The sequence below is a fragment of the Zophobas morio genome, unplaced genomic scaffold (genome assembly GCF_036711695.1).
Source record: "Zophobas morio isolate AGI-343-1 ecotype UQ-CSIRO unplaced genomic scaffold, CSIRO_AGI_Zmor_V1 ptg000329l, whole genome shotgun sequence".
NCBI classification, from domain to species: Eukaryota; Metazoa; Arthropoda; class Insecta; order Coleoptera; family Tenebrionidae; genus Zophobas; species Zophobas morio.
In genome coordinates, this window is record NW_026972433.1 from 351,919 (window position 1) to 367,376 (window position 15,458).

At 36.1% G+C, this 15,458-nt stretch overlaps 3 protein-coding genes across 3 annotated transcripts; 2 read left to right on the forward strand and 1 right to left on the reverse strand.

The window, feature by feature from the left end:
- Positions 1-1,808: 1,808 nt before the first annotated feature.
- LOC135120029 (uncharacterized) lies at positions 1,809-2,786 on the forward strand. Its single transcript, XM_064044387.1, has 3 exons — positions 1,809-1,891; positions 2,238-2,348; positions 2,409-2,786. The coding sequence occupies exons 1-3, from the start codon at positions 1,834-1,836 to the stop codon at positions 2,780-2,782; spliced, it is 543 nt and encodes a 180-aa protein (XP_063900457.1). The 5' UTR covers positions 1,809-1,833; the 3' UTR covers positions 2,783-2,786.
- A 1,112-nt stretch (positions 2,787-3,898) lies between these two features.
- On the reverse strand, positions 3,899-7,769 carry LOC135120007 (U2 snRNP-associated SURP motif-containing protein-like). The gene is made up of 23 exons (XM_064044365.1): positions 7,633-7,769; positions 7,434-7,533; positions 7,182-7,305; positions 6,976-7,125; positions 6,641-6,925; positions 6,525-6,586; positions 6,388-6,474; positions 6,256-6,334; positions 6,122-6,204; positions 6,005-6,071; positions 5,839-5,952; positions 5,673-5,782; positions 5,414-5,530; positions 5,202-5,357; positions 5,087-5,143; positions 4,959-5,032; positions 4,859-4,909; positions 4,773-4,809; positions 4,577-4,721; positions 4,376-4,510; positions 4,250-4,314; positions 4,081-4,194; positions 3,899-4,000 (listed from the first exon to the last, which is right to left on the reverse strand). Exons 5-22 carry the CDS (start codon positions 6,738-6,740, stop codon positions 4,129-4,131), a joined length of 1,605 nt encoding a protein of 534 aa, XP_063900435.1. The 5' UTR covers positions 6,741-6,925; positions 6,976-7,125; positions 7,182-7,305; positions 7,434-7,533; positions 7,633-7,769; the 3' UTR covers positions 3,899-4,000; positions 4,081-4,128.
- LOC135120018 (ubiquitin carboxyl-terminal hydrolase 8-like) lies at positions 6,747-14,798 on the forward strand. Its single transcript, XM_064044378.1, has 28 exons — positions 6,747-6,944; positions 6,997-7,084; positions 7,473-7,489; positions 10,671-10,808; positions 10,970-11,004; positions 11,142-11,194; positions 11,366-11,435; positions 11,548-11,676; positions 11,794-11,911; positions 11,974-12,066; positions 12,128-12,197; positions 12,252-12,299; positions 12,354-12,398; positions 12,454-12,497; positions 12,551-12,731; positions 12,818-12,894; positions 12,946-13,041; positions 13,112-13,189; positions 13,253-13,397; positions 13,533-13,616; positions 13,666-13,742; positions 13,810-13,898; positions 13,953-14,108; positions 14,173-14,242; positions 14,361-14,391; positions 14,453-14,541; positions 14,592-14,653; positions 14,707-14,798. Exons 1-28 carry the CDS (start codon positions 6,747-6,749, stop codon positions 14,708-14,710), a joined length of 2,385 nt encoding a protein of 794 aa, XP_063900448.1. The 3' UTR covers positions 14,711-14,798.
- The last annotated feature ends 660 nt before the right edge of the window (positions 14,799-15,458 follow it).

Sequence of the window (15,458 nt, forward strand, 5' to 3'; positions counted from 1 at the left end):
TGCATTTCTGAAAATGAAATTGTGTCAAAATCTTACCTCAAGGTCAGTGCTTGGAGTTCGTGCCTCCTGGTGCGGAGCCCAACGGCATTCCATTTTACCCTAGGTAGTCGCGGGTTATAGTTCAAAAAAAATTTTTTAAAAGACCCTAGAAGGATTTGTAAATTGAGCACTTAACTCTATCGTTAATGAGGAAACAAAGCTACTCTTTATTTCATTAACTGAGTTTGAGTTTTTTTTTTTAATTTTTCTAAGAGGCCTGGTTCCCCTTTATGTCTTCCAGAACCAGTCACTTTAATATGAGATATTTGGTTGGATCTGTGTTCTTCCCTTTTCTTTGCTTTATGAAGTGGTGAATTTTTAGGATAGTGATATACAGTACTTGTAGTTGACGGTGTATTCCCCTAGTCAATTTGCGCAGAGCGGTTTAACAGATTTGCCTTTTCCGCCAAGTTTAAAGTCGTGTTTGTTCGCATTTTACACATTTTAATTATGGTGTTGGAGCTGTGCCCATATAGTTGACAGTGGAAACGTCGGCCAATTCGACCACTATTATTTAAGGGTTCCACTGGAACTGAAATATCCATATTTTTCGGTTAAAGATGGCAGTCTCGGTTTTAGGCTGCAAATTACAGAGAACTAAATGTAAAGGATTTGTGTTTTTGTAACTTGGCAAGCATTTACCCTTGAGAAGAAAACACTTAGACTCCAACCAAATCTTAATCACATCCGTGCTCATTTTAGTAAAACATTCCGGATCACACCTTCAAGATCCTTATCCTCAAATAGTAATCATATCCATCTCGGTTTAAAACAACAGTGAACCTGCAAAAGTCATTTGCAGATGAGATTAGTATACCAGCCATGTTGACATTTTTAGCACTTGAAATTTTGGTGTTTTCTCTTTTACTCATTTTAACAGTATTATTTCATTTTTCTTTATTTCAAATTATAAAAGAGGGGGTTCCCTTCTTTAATAATATTATTAATGTTGCTCATTGTTTTAGAATCATAGCTATTATTAACACTGAGAGCACTACCATTGTTAGTATTTTTTTAATATTATTTAAAATTGGTTTATATTGTTAATTTTATTGGTTTTATTAATAATTTTACTATTAATACTACCATAATTACTAAAATTACCGTCTTCAGCAATTTTATTTCTCTTATTATTAGTGCTATATTTTCGGATACTCTTAATACTGTTATCAATGTTCTCATTACCTATAGTATTGCAGCCCATATTTACGTCGTTTTTAATTATTTCGCATGGGTTTTTCGCAGGGAAGTACTAGCGCACCGAAAGTATTGGGAATTATAATAGTTTTTCCTCCCCTAAAAGTAACATCAGTAGCTAAAAGTTTTCCGTAGGGGTTTATTTCCTTATAAGCTTTATTTAGTTTGGTTTGTGAACTTTAAAGTTGTTCTTTGATCCTTTGACCAGGCAATAAGTTTTTCTATAAACTTGGGAGGTGTATCTCCCGGTTACAAAAAGTTCCATATTATGACTCTAGTATAAACATGTGTTCTGCATCTGTTGGTCAGATTTTAAAATTTCTATGTAAATAATTAGTATATATAGCATGCCCGTAGTAAAAGGTAGAGGTGCCCAGGCTACTATCGAGTTCGAATCAGGGTTACAAATATGACGCAATACACCTATAAACGAACTTACCTATCCACTAATAACGGTATCTTATTAAGTTTAACACCAATCAATGTGCAGTCAAGGAGAATGAATAGGCCAATGGATAAGTCAGTCATTGAGGTGTGCTAAGCATGACAGAGCTTTAAAGACAACGTTTGTAGGACGCTTTATTACAAAGCTGAGGAATGACTAAACTAATTTTGTTGCTACTTTTAATTTTTTTCTCTGGGGCTTGTATAGGAGGTATAACCGTTAATAATTTTTTGTGAACATGGTTGGGTTTTTTATGTTATTGCTAAATAATTAGAGCGATCTATTACATTTTTTATTTTTATATTTACAAAATATAATGAGTATAGTGTAATTTTTGTCGTTTAATTATTACTCTTATTATTTACTATAACAATGAGCACCTTTTCTGTGCTAAATATTGTATCATATAAGTATTAATTTTAGTTAGTTACTTTAAACGTTTTATTAAGTTCTATTTATTATGAACCTTTACTGTTTTTTAATTAGCAATGTCTGTATGGGAAAATTTTTGGCTAACATATAAGTATTTTTTTTAAGAAAAAATTTGTTATTATAGGTTTGGAAACAGATGTTTTTGACTCTTCATCAAGGAAAACCATTGCTAATAAAGAGTTGAACTCAAGGATTTCTGAAGAAACTCCCGCCTCCCCGGCACAAGATCCACCTGGTACGTAAAATAATAAGGAATTACGAGTTTATAGGTACTTCTTTTACTCCTTTTGCTTAGATAAGGAAACTATAGAAAAATTAAAAAAAAAAGTCGCCCCGCCGGAATCTAAAGAAAACTCAGTTAACTCTAATACCAACTCGCAAGCTGCTACCTCTGATTCATCCGAGATGGCTAATAAAATATTAGAAAAGTCTAATTCCCTCGACTCGCCTGCCAATTCTTCTGAACTGTCGAGTAATGATAGTGTTACTGAAACTTTCAACGATCCTGCTCTTTCGCCGAACCAACCAACCTATTCAAGGAGGCCCGTTGCCATAGTTTTGTTGGCTGGCGTCTCATTATTTGCGTTCGGGTGGATCTTTCGCCGAAACTTACTAAAATATTTTTATAAAAGTAGGCACAACAGAGACAGGGTCTTTTTTCGGCCTTAATAAATTTTTTTTTACCCTTTACTCTTTCTAGTTACGATTTCTAGTTTTAATACCTGTTCATTTTTATAAGGAGGCAAGAATCACTCTGTTATTTTCAGAATTATTTTATACTGCGCTTTAAATCATTTATACTTGATAAGATCTCCATTAATTACTTTTAGGGGCTCCGTGTTAAAAGAGGAGAAACTTTATATTATACCCGTTTGAAAAAATTACTTTTTTAGTTTTTAAGTAGAATTACAATTTAAACAACTCGATTGTTTTAAAAATTCAAGTTAACCACTTACTTCCATAAACTTAGAAATGTTCTTTCATAAGCGATATTGGCTTGATGTGGCTTTATTTTTGTAAGAAAATAAATTGTGCATATTTATATCAACCGATAAATATTTTGAGGTATAATAGCTTGTCTTTTATGCTAAAAGGTTACCTGTGTTTCTTCCTGAATTCTTTTCTTAAAGTTAATATAGCCGCAATACTTCTTTGGCGTGCGCTATATCTACTTAGGAGATTCGTCAAGCAAAGCAAGAATGTTTAGGCCTAGTAAACCTATCTATTTAAAGTGCCCCCCCTATAATGCCCCAGCGGCTGCCATCATCGACTGACTATTTTAATGCTACGCTTTCGCAGTTATTATTATTTTTGTTTCTAAAGAATTATTTCGGTTGTATTTATTAAAGCTTGACTAAAACAATAATGCGCGAATACAATTTCCTCAGTTAGGCAGTCCAATGGAAAATTTTTTACTGTAAAAATACTAGTTGAAACCGAAACCAAAATTAGGTGCGTATTTATAGCATTGAACAGCTAGGAAGATAATTTAAGTAGTGAAGGATTTTTACAAGTACTTTCTAATTTTAACGGGAATCTTCAGCACACTTCACGTACTAGAGTAAGGAAAAAAAGGAAAACTTCTAACGCGAGAACTCCAAGAACCATGGGACACTTTTTCAATAACCCATAAGCAATATTAAACGAAATTTAATTCTTTCCATTATATAATTAACTCTTCTGCTCCGGATGGCTATACAATATTGAATATTAGTATTAAAAGAAAAAACAATCTGAATTTTTATCAAATCCAATAACGTTTTAATAATGTCCGATCAGTCCATATCAGCACAATGACCAAAGAAAAATGTAATTACGTAAGGCGACAATGATACAAGACCACGAGCTGTGATCTGGGTAGGGCATCCTTGGGCTTTTCTGTTACCACTTAATTGCAAAAAAGAACAGCTCAATCAAATGGAACTAATAAGCTAATACAAAAGAAGTTTATTTCTATAAAAACAGACTTCTTGCTGAGGCTAAAAGCCAGAAGCGTTAGTTTCATGTAAAAAATATCACTTGGAGTTAACAGCTTCCTCATCGTCGGAAATTGAGCACCATTTAGAGAGCGCACCTGGTTTCTAAAAAAAAATAAAAAGGATCAAAAGCGCAGTAAATACTAATCTTAATACTTACAAGAGCTTCAGGTTTGGGTTTAGATAGTAAATCCTCGCCTTCGATATCTTCGCCGTCGATATCTTCTGTGAAGATTAGAGATTATTATGAGTGCTGAAATCAGTACAACTACAGAAGAACGGTAACCGCTTCCAACGATGTCCTCGCCGTCAATGTCTTCTTCCTCCGCAGAGCCGACAACTTTAAAGCCGGGGAGGGCGGTCGCAGGCGCCACGTGATCAACACTGGACACGGGAGCAGAATGAGCTTGAATGATTGGCTCTACGGGCGGATGCGCTCCTTTTAGCTCGACTGGCAACAGGAAGAAAATGGCACAAGAAGACCAACCGGGCTCGCCCGCTGGGGAAGCAGTGGCCGGAACCGAGGCATTCTTGATTGGTGCCGCCGTGAAGGCCGTTTTCAACGTATTCAAAAAGTCAAAGGGATAAAGCGCCCACTCCTCCCAAGCAGCAATACAGTTCAAAATATTTTTCTTCAAGAAAAAATGAAAAGGAGACGCAAGCGCAAAAAAAAAGTGAGACACCTTAAACAGTTCAGCACGCATGCGACCCGGAATAGCTCTAAACACCTCAAAGTCACTGTTAAAAAACCGATAAGAGGACATGTTACCTGTAGGCTGAGTTCAAATTCCCCACAATTTGTGGTAGTGTTTGCTCAAATCTAAAAAAAAAATTGTGATGACGAGTAAAAGAAAGTAGATATAACTAACTGTGTTCGATAGTATGAGGCACCTTGCATAGCAGTATTGTTCAAGATGTCGGAAACAACAAAAAAACGTGCAACCTGCAGAAATTCATTTATAACAAACTTTGCCCTCCCGTAGCACCATCGCGTGACCTTTAACTGGATGGGCGTTTCCAGGATACAAAGCGACTCGGTAATACACTCAACGATCTACAATACAGGAGTGAGAAGAGCCACAGGCTGGAGAGCGGCCCCAGTCACAGTGAACCTCAGGGGCAGCTTCACAATTTTCTAAACAAAAGCCCATGGCTTCCTTAATAGATGTCCGGGCCAATGTCAGATTCCGTAGAAGATCCTCCAACTCGTCTCTCTGTTTGGCCGTTAGTTGTCCCTTTTTAACGTGCTCGGTTAAGCGTGCCTCTTCCTATAGAATCAATCGTCAAGCGGAACAGATCAATTAAGGTTAAGTGTATCTGATACTAGCGTTGGCGGAACCCAAAAAGAGCCTTTTTCGTACATGCGAAATCTGGTCGTTCGCCAGCTATTGACCTCGTCTCCCTGTAATACGCTGTACAGCTTCCATCTGTAGTACCGATGCTTGCAAAAAAATTAGTACAATTTAAAATCTTTTTAAGTAGGAGGCTCTTCACTAAGCTAACCAGACAAATTTATAGTCTTCAGCAGACGGTCAACTTACAATAATAAAACATGATTATCCTTTTTAAAATTGTAAATGTACTTCAGGGCTGGCATAGTTAAAAAGAAACTTGAATTTGGGATCTCTGGCGACTTTGATCATCAAGACCTGCTCAAACAAAGCACCTTCGTTAACCAATGCTTCAATAGTGCCTGCAAGCAAAGAGAAGGCTGAATAAATCAAAACGAAATAAGTTTAAGACCGAGACGATGTATTAAACGCCGGATAGTGACGTCTTTGGGGATCGGAACGCTAATCTCCGAGTTATAAAGCGCCTGCTCTAACGCAGTCAAGTCAACTTTGGAAAACAAATCGTCCCTTTCTAAGAAATAATTAATAAAGAACAAGCAGATGCAAAAATGAAGAAGGAGAACCGCGTTTGTCTTTGAGAGGCCGAGCGTTGAAAGGGAGACCCGTTAAAGTATTTTCGTCTCTGATAGTCTACAGGCAAATATGAGAGAAAAAAATAATTAGCGAAGGAAATCCGTTACTTTATGGACATAAAAGGGCTGAGACGGAAGTGTAACGCACTTTCCCCATCCCACGCGCAGCTCGTAGCCCAAAAGTTCTTTTCCTGAACGGAACAAATTGTTTATCGTAAATTATAAAAAAAGAAAAAAAAGACCGTCAAGAGCGTCTTTAGATTTCGCGGCATCTTCCCTGTTCATAAACGCCACAAAACCGCAATTACGGCCGCGCGAATGCTTACAGAATCACAATAAATGAATTAAAAATGTACAAAACGTTTAAAACTAACCTCCTCTGCAGATCTTGGCCACATAATCTTTACGGAGGCAAGAGGACCAAAAACTCCAAACTCCATGCAAAGAATTTCTTCCGTGACCTTAAAATAAATGAAAACTAATTATGTATAAAGATCAATTTATAGAGTACCTGCGGGCTGAGATTCCCTACGTAGAGGTTAGTAGTATCGTTGTTATTTGAAGGAAAAGAGCCTGCCAAGATGGCTTAACTGCAAAGAAAAGTGAAGAGTAAAGCAAAGATTAGACCAGCAGAATCCAATTCGGGTTTATTTGCAGCCACTGGAGGGACAATTGGAGGAATAGCAAAAGGAATTCCGGGGACGGCTAGAGGTTGAGCGAAGGGCATGGCCGGATGGGAGTACAAAGGCGGTCCGTAAGAGGGAAGATTGGGGATTCCAGAGGGGAGTGGAGCCTGAAGAAGTCTCCTGTGCTGCTCCTCTTCTCTCCTCTTCTCTCTTCTCTCGCGTTCTTCTATTTCAGCTTTTTTAAGCGCCTCCTCAGCTTCCAACTGTTCCTTAAAGAGTTCAAGTTCTACCGCAGGGAGTCAGAAGTTAAGAAATTTAAATAAAAATTTAACTGACCTGATTTTTTGTTAATTTTAGAACGTTTGTTCTTCTTGTGAACTTCTGTGTTGCTTTCTGCAAGAGGGTCAGACCCAGGAGTTCCTTTGTTCAACCCTCTTCCTAAGCTGTAAAGCTTGGTAGCATCCTCTTTTTTAAGTGTCTTAAGTTCTAATAATTTTATATAGTAAATTTCAAAAAACAAGTAAAAAAAAATAAATAGAAACCTGTCGAGCCGACAATAATGGTATCACCCCTTACAAAAGTCGAAGTCTGTTTAGCAGCTGGCTTGGGTTCTTCAAAAGATTCAATGTACTCCTTAAAAACCGCAGCAGTGGCTTCTGCATCCCTCTTAAAAACGTAAACTTAAAAAGTTGAAAATTTTCTTATAAAATAAACTAATTTAAAGTTTACGCCTTCTTTAAGACCACCTATAGCAAGTTTAAAGATAGATACGAACACTTAATACTTTAACTTACCTTTAACTTTAATCCTTTTTCATTCCTTTCTTTTATCAGACGTTCTTTTGTTGGAGGTAACTACTCCACCAAGTGAAAAAGCTTTAATTTTATCTTCAGACTAAACACATATAAGTGAACATAGCGTAAAAAACAATTATTTAAATAGTAAAATAAAGACGTTTAAAAAAGCAAGCGGAAATAAATAAGAGCCACTGACCATTTTTAGCACTACAAGTGTGCTATCTTTTTAACTATTTAATATAGTTAACATACAAGCTAACACCGAGTAACTTTAATTGTTTCCGCTCTAGAACTTAGTGCGCTTGCTTCTATCAGACGTGTAATGTGCTTCAAGCCTCAATAGATGAAGCGTTCCGCACAACCTCCCCACGATATTATTTCAGCGAACGTTCTCCTTAGAACGTATATGTCCCCTAGGATATAATTAATCTGCGACCTTGCACTGCTAGCAATCAAATGTGCTGCTAAGTTAAAAGTGCAACATACCATCAACTTTTATTAGCATGATAAAAAGTTCTCTTTTCGAACTATTTAGACGCACTTACCCTTGAAGATACATTTTTCATAATAATAACAATGTAACTAAGTCCTACTAATTTAAAATTACCTGTAACAAACTTACAAGTTAAAAGTAAAAATACTTAAAACTTAAGAAAAAAATACCTATTAATGCATATATAAAAAAATTAACACCGAAAAGAGATTACTAACTCAACTTATATCGCCCGTTAGGTTAAGCGCTAATCTTTGAAGCCCTCTAGTTTATATTACCTGGGCTTTAACGAAAGTTCCCGGTTTTAAATTGAAAAAGTTAAACTTGCCGGCTATTATTAATAAAGGAAAAATTGCTTGCAATATAGCTTAAAGAAAACAACGAAAATGTATTGACAAAAAGGACTTTTACGACCTAAAAATTATTTTGCTTTTCACTTCCTGTACTTAAAAGTTTGCCCAGCAGACTTTTCAGCTCCCATGCTTAAACGTTTACCTCTAGTTTTCATGCTACAAAGTTAATTATTGCAGTGCCTTTAATAATTACTGCTAGAATGGAGTTGCCTCTTTCATTTTGCAAGCAGACAATGAAAGGCTATTTATGGCCCAATACTTAGCTGTCTTGTTTAAGAAAAGTGACAGATACCATAAATTTGTTAAGAATTTGAGTGTCCTCAAATTCAGTTTGGCATTAATGAAGTACCTCTATCGATCGAAAATCGTAGGATAGGTGAAATACACTCGCTACTTTTATTAACTTAAAAAACTTAAAAACAAAGTAAGGCATTGAAGCCTCAAAAAAAGATCGAAGGTAGAATCTCTAGTTAGTATCTACCACGAAATCGTTAGCCTGTCGACAGATTTTTTTTTGTAGCAAACTTAGAAGAAACACATCAAGATCTGTACAATCTCTAAAGTTTTATTAAGTCTCCATTTTTATTGTTTAATACGAGCCAACAACCTTCCAAACTTGGCAATTTTAAGTACCAGCTTTAAACCTTAGGCACGTATTACAAAATTTTTTATTGCTACATAACGTTGATTCAAATCAAGGAAGAACTTGTGAATAGTCTATGATAAATTAACCTGGTAAACACACATATTTATTTGATAAAAAAAATTGGAAAAATATGCAGAAACAATTTATCTGATTTTTCTAACTGCTATTGTACAAAGCCTCTAAAGCATATAACGAATTATGCATCCTCATCCTGACCTTATTCCCCTTTTAATATTAACAAACTGCAACTCTCAAAAAACGATCTTTTTACACGAATTGCCGAGGACCGAGGTAATTGCACCACTTTTGTGACTTCTAAGGATCGCTAGAATAGTAATAAGAAACTGTGAAATACAAACGGCTGAAACATTTTTAAAATGTTTCGGACAACTTTTACATAAGTGATTTAAGTAGTAAGACTAATAAATTGTGATAAAAGTAAAGAAGCGTAGTTAATGAAATTATTATGTTAATCCCATTAATTTTAAGTATATGATATATAAAATTTATGTTGTAAAGCTTGCCCCCTATAGAAATTTATTAACTGCTTTTAACTTGTTTAAACAAATATATCAATATTGTTTTTACTTCTTAGTTTTTATGGGTATAAAACTTTTTCTTAACACACTAGCACTTGAAATTTTGGAGCAAGCTAAGTAAAAATGTTGAGATAACTTCTTCAAATATGACTACTTAAATTGGATAATGTTAATAAAAATATTTAATAATATAGTGCGCCTAAATTAACAACTGTTCTATGTTTTACCTACTTTGAGTGGTACAGTAAGGTCGTTTTTAGCATTAGGCCCCACAACCTCTTTTATTATTTATTCTCACTGATAGTTCCTCTAATCATTATGTTCGATAATACGATTACACTTGTGTTATAACAACAATTACTCTTCTTAATTACAGTCTTTAAAATGCTTCAACCACATTCTTTACGTTAAATTGGCATACACATAAAACAACTTTTTTGTCACGGCTCATAGTGAAAAGGCTTAAGGAGCCTTTAATTTTTACTCCAGTGCAATAATTGCAAAGTGAAGATTTGTGTGTTATCGACTGTAGCACGTTAACGGAGTAATAAACGTAGTCTTTTGCGAAGCAAGTACTGGAGATAATGCAACTTAAATCTTCCAGCTTCTAAGAACCAGCCCCGCGTATATCGCAGTTCGTTAGTTTACTAGCCAATCACGTTGTTTTTAATAAGGGAAATTCGGAAGTTGCCTGGGTCTTAGTTAAGCCGCTTAATATTTTGTAGCTTTATTGTGCCCACTTCCAGGAAACTTTTAGCTGATGGGTCATATCAAGCCCTTGTATATGGCCAGCTCTCTTTTTAAATTAAACGAATATACTTATTGTGAACGGTCTTCTATCCCCAAAAATTATCTCACCTTTCTTGATGCTTTCTTTACAGGAGTATGTAAGGCTTATAAGGGCGACTGCCCTGTTTTTTTTTTTGTCTCCCATGATACATATTAATAAGAGAACGTTTGTTTCTAAAGGCCCAAAAAAATGGATTATTAGGCGATCAAGAGAAATGCTACGTTTTATTTATGAAATTTTTAAATTGCGCTGACAGTCTTGGCTTACTTCAAACATCTGATTTTCGACTAAAAAAAGTTAACTTATTGCATAATATCCCGTTATTGCTATTCTTAATTTTTACTTACACCCAAATATATTTTTTTCTTTGTTTACCCCGTTTTAGGTTTTATTGAGCCTTTAATTTATATTAGAAAATTAAAGTTGCTATACAATACGCTGAGAAGCTGAAACTTATTCTATCCAAACGTTATAGCGATCTTGCAAAAGAGAGTATAGAAGACCTGACTGTTCAAAAAGATCATGCTAAAATAAAAAAGTCCCCGTTGGAGGTTTTTGTTCACTTAGAAAATTTTAAATACTTCAAGTTAAATATTTTAGTTTTACGCGTTGGTAAAGTTAGAGTTTACTATACTCTTTACAATTTATTTAAACTCTACAATTTTTTTGTAATTGATATTTTTAAGCACTTATTAAATTATTTATTTGCTAGATTTCTGGATCTTTTACTCCACCAGATCCAAAAGGGTAAGCTTTTATACAAACTTAATAAGATTTTTTTTAAGAATAACTCCATTTTTCGTTTTGAGTGCGTAGTTTAATGAAAAAGATTTTTGTATTTAGATTTATGTTTTAGAAATTATAATATTACTTCGTTTTAATAGCGAAGAATTTGAAAAAGAAGCACTTCACGCAGAAGATTTGGACACCTTACTGCGTACGTTGCCTAATATTTTGCGTGTGACTACGCCAAGCGCTTCTTATTACCAAAACTACCTTTCGTGGGCTCTACTGAATCCCCTGCTTTAATTTAGCGAGTTAGTATTAGTTTACAGCAGACGGGTTAATTAAAATTCTTTAATTCTTATAAAGTATAATTTTTTTCAAGATCCTTTTCCAAGGAAGGACCAGAGTAACTATTCAGGTCTGCCATTTGCTTTGATGCAGCCGAAGCAACTGTAATATATTCAACATTTGTGACGTTTACCCCTTAAAAATTTCTTTTGAACTATTTTTTAACTTTTTACATTTATGCAGTAGAAAATAAATAGTTTTATTATTTACTGCTAGGATAGAGCTGCTTTCTCAGAATTCTTCGGTTCTGTTGTTAGACGTTCGTCCGGAATTTCAATATATGCGATCTCATGTAAAAGCAAGCTCTTCAATTAACATTCCAGAAGAAGTTTTTAGTAGAGAAATGTTTTTTTTGCTTAAATTTTTATTTTATAATAAATTTTTTATTATATAATTTTGGTACAGCAATGTACTGAATTTGACGTTTTTCTTTTTTTTTTTACTATGAATTCTTTGTAATAGCGGCCTCAAAACTGTTTACTCATATTTAAACGAAGAAGACAGAAACACATTTAGGAGGCGGCGAAGTTTTTCTCACGTTGTTATACTCAACAGAGACTTCAGTGCTAGTGAGAGCTACGTAATTACTTCTCATCTTAGCGGATTTTCTACTGGCTTTTCAAAGTTTTTTTTTTTTTTTAGATCCCGGCCTCCCGACTGCTTGTGCAGCACTTTGCGGACTGCCTAACTAAATTTGATTTTTCCGAGGAGGCCATCAGTTCTTTGCCGTTCGTTGTACTTGCAGGCTACCGACTATTTTATGAAGTTGGTTTTTGATTGAAATTACCTTTGAGAGGTTGATGGTGGGATAAAGGCTTTGCTTATTCAGTATCCGTATTTCTGCACCAACTATATAGCTAGTGAGCGTAAGTTTTTCTCGTTTTCCTTTTTTTCGAGGGCTCTTGACCTTTCTTGATAAGAGTTTGGTCCAGACGAGGCTCTATTTATCTCGCAGGCCACAGAAGAAGGTAAGCGCCGAGGGGTTACCCTCTCCTGAGTGCCTCACTTTCTCCTCTGGACAGGTCTGGACACCGCCCGTTCCATTTCTTATCCGATTTTCCAGAGAGGTTCCTTTGCATCTCCCTTTTTTATTGAAGATGTGCATTTTTTTGTTAATAAAAGAGAATCTTAAGATCTTGGAAATTTCTCCTCCCGCTGTCTATCCGGTGCTTTTGCTTTTTTGGTTGGCGTTGATTGATAATAAGCCAACTTTGGATAGATGCTTGAGCCTTTCAAAGACTGCCAATCTTTTTCTGCAAGGAAAGGAGAGAATACCCCACAAGGTGGAGCCCGTTCCGCTTGCACCGAAAGCCCTCCTCCTGGCGCGGCTCCTCTTGTTGATCGTTCTTATAAGATAGTTTCCCCGTCTTCGCCATTGCCGGCGTCTCCAGTGTTACCCGGTACTTCGGCTTCCTTATAAAAGCTCAATATAGTCGTTATTAAGCCCCTCTTTGTATAGTGTGATAGCTTATATTTTTTTATTGAGACCACTACTTGACTAGTACTACCTGCACCGGCTTAAAGAATATGGGCAACACCTGCTATATGAATTGTGTGCTGCAAGTAAAAGCCTTCCCTTCGTACTATCTTTGCGTTATTCTCGGTTACCTGCAGTGTCTGTGCAATCTCCCCTCGTTTCCGGTTTATTTTTTGAACAACGCGATTGTGCCTCGCCTTAACAGGAGCAATCCTCTCGGCACGGGCGGCCAGGTTGTTTCTCTTTTACTTCTTTACTTTCTCTTCGCTGATTTTTTTTAAACTAATGTTCACTTCTTTGAAGCTGGCAATTGAGTTCGGAAAGCTCCTGGAAACTTTGTGGTGCGGCAAAGGGGGGTACATAGTCCCCGCCGCCTTCAGAGTTCGGCTATGTAGAGACTTTCTTTTTCTTCACTTAACATTTGAATTTTTTTATGACTAAAAGAACTGCCTCATTAAATTCGCGCCGAGATTTTCTGGATGTGAACAACACGATGCTCAGGAGTTTCTCTCTTTTTTATTGGATGGGCTGCACGAGGACTTGAACCATCCGATCTCTTGTGATCGAGACTCCTCCGATGTCAGTCAAGGTTACTCAGTCGGTTTTTTTTCTTAAAGGCCCTTGTAATGAAAGATTTTTATAAAGCGCTTCTATTTATACGAAAAGAAGGCTGTTTTACTGTTGTTTATATTTTGCTTTATACTTTTTTTAATTTTTTCGTTAGCAGCCGAGGATGCGCAACTCGCCGAGCTGAGCTGGTCCAAGCACAAAGCAAGAAATAATTCCATAGTGGTGGATTTCTTTCAAGGTGGCCTTCTAGTTGCGCTTGTATTACTTGAATAACGCATTCCATACAGGACAGTTCCGATCAACTCTTCAGTGCCAAGCCTGCCGGCATTGCTCCTCGAGTTTCACTCCGTTCATGTTTTTATCGGTGAGTCGTGTTTGCTTAAAAGCTTTATCCCCTTCAATTAGGATATCTCATAAATTTATTTTCTCAGCTTCCCGTCTCTTTCACTCGAAGGACGACCCTTGACGATTGCTTGAAGGAGTTCACCCAGAGAGAAATCGTTTCCGGATCTAACAAGTGGTGCTGCTCGTTAGCTTTTCTTAAAAAGCTTTATACTTAGTAGCGCCTTGCAAGGTACTGTCCAAAATGCGAGGCTCACCGGGATGCCTGGAAACAACTTGTTCTATGGCGGCTCCCTCCTGTGCTTATAGTCCACCTTAAGCGCTTCAAAGTTGATTGTAACGGAAATGTCTCTGGAAAAAATGAGGCCAACGTACTTTTTCCTTTAGAGTAAGTCCACACGCCAACCCCGTCAGCTCTGCTACCGTGCGATAATGTTAATGCTTAAACTTAGAAATTTAGATCTTTCGCTTTTTTCCGGCGACTCGATGCACTCGATAAAGTACTCGCTGTCTGGCGTCTCGGTACTCTTGCCTTAAATCCTTTTAAAAGTTAAATTTCATGAAAGGCACTAGCGTACTCGTCCAGCCTTGTAGGCAAAATTTACTGTAGCTGAATATTTAAATCTTATTTTTTTATAAGATGCATAGAGGGACTTTGGTGAACGGTCACTGTAAGACTTTTTCGCGTTAATCCACTTCTATAACTCAATCACCACAAGTGACGGTAAGTAGATACCTCCTTCTGTAAAAGCACCGTCGACGGTAGTTGGCGGTACTATGACGACACTAAAGTTCGGACGGTGACAGATGCGGAGATTCAGGTCCGACTCTCGTTTGTTTCTTCTTTGATTTGCTTTTACTTGTTATTTAGACTGGCGACGCCTACGTGTTGTACTATTCCGCCTTTACTGAAAATCTGCATCGGGTTGCGAAGTAATATAATCTTTATTTAGTGTTGCGTTTTTCTTACGTAATTGTACTACTAGATAAAAAATAATAGTTTGTCGGGGGATTCATCGTTGGCCTACTCACAACGTTAGTTTGAATTTCTTTATAATCCTCCTCACAACTGAATGGACTCCTCACTTCTCTTGTTCAATAGCAGAAATAAAGTTGCTATATACTTGTTTTCCGGGTATAAAATTTTATGAGAGAAGGCTCTGACGTTGTTTTTAATATTCGCGTTGATACTATTTTTGATACTGATAGGATGTATCGCCTTTTAGTTTTCACCTATACCCATCTTTAAAGACAATATGCATCGTGTTATACGTTTTGATTTAATATAGTAAACCCTGTATAGGGATGATTGCTTAATCAAATGATTGTCTTTCTAAAGATTGTATAATAAGTTGGACTATTCAACCAAAAGACAAGATTTATTTATTTAAGATTACGATCAAATCTTTCTCACATAATATGCACAAAAAGTATTAAATGTGTACGGGAAGTTTAAGAGTTGATCCATTTTAAATTTTTAGAACTTTATATAGATAAGGCCGGCAATTATTTATAACAAAATTTTACAGGAAGATTCCAGCTTGTTTTTAATGAGTAAAAAAGTTGTGGAAGCATCCGCAATTTTTGTTGGCATGGAATATTAAAAATAAAAAAATGCGAAAGGTCTCCTCAAAAGATAATAGAGAAAAATCTTCCAGCAAAATTTTGGTCGACATTAAGACTCTCCGGCCTTTAATAAAATCTGGCTGTGTTAATTATTAATATTACGTGTTTTTGT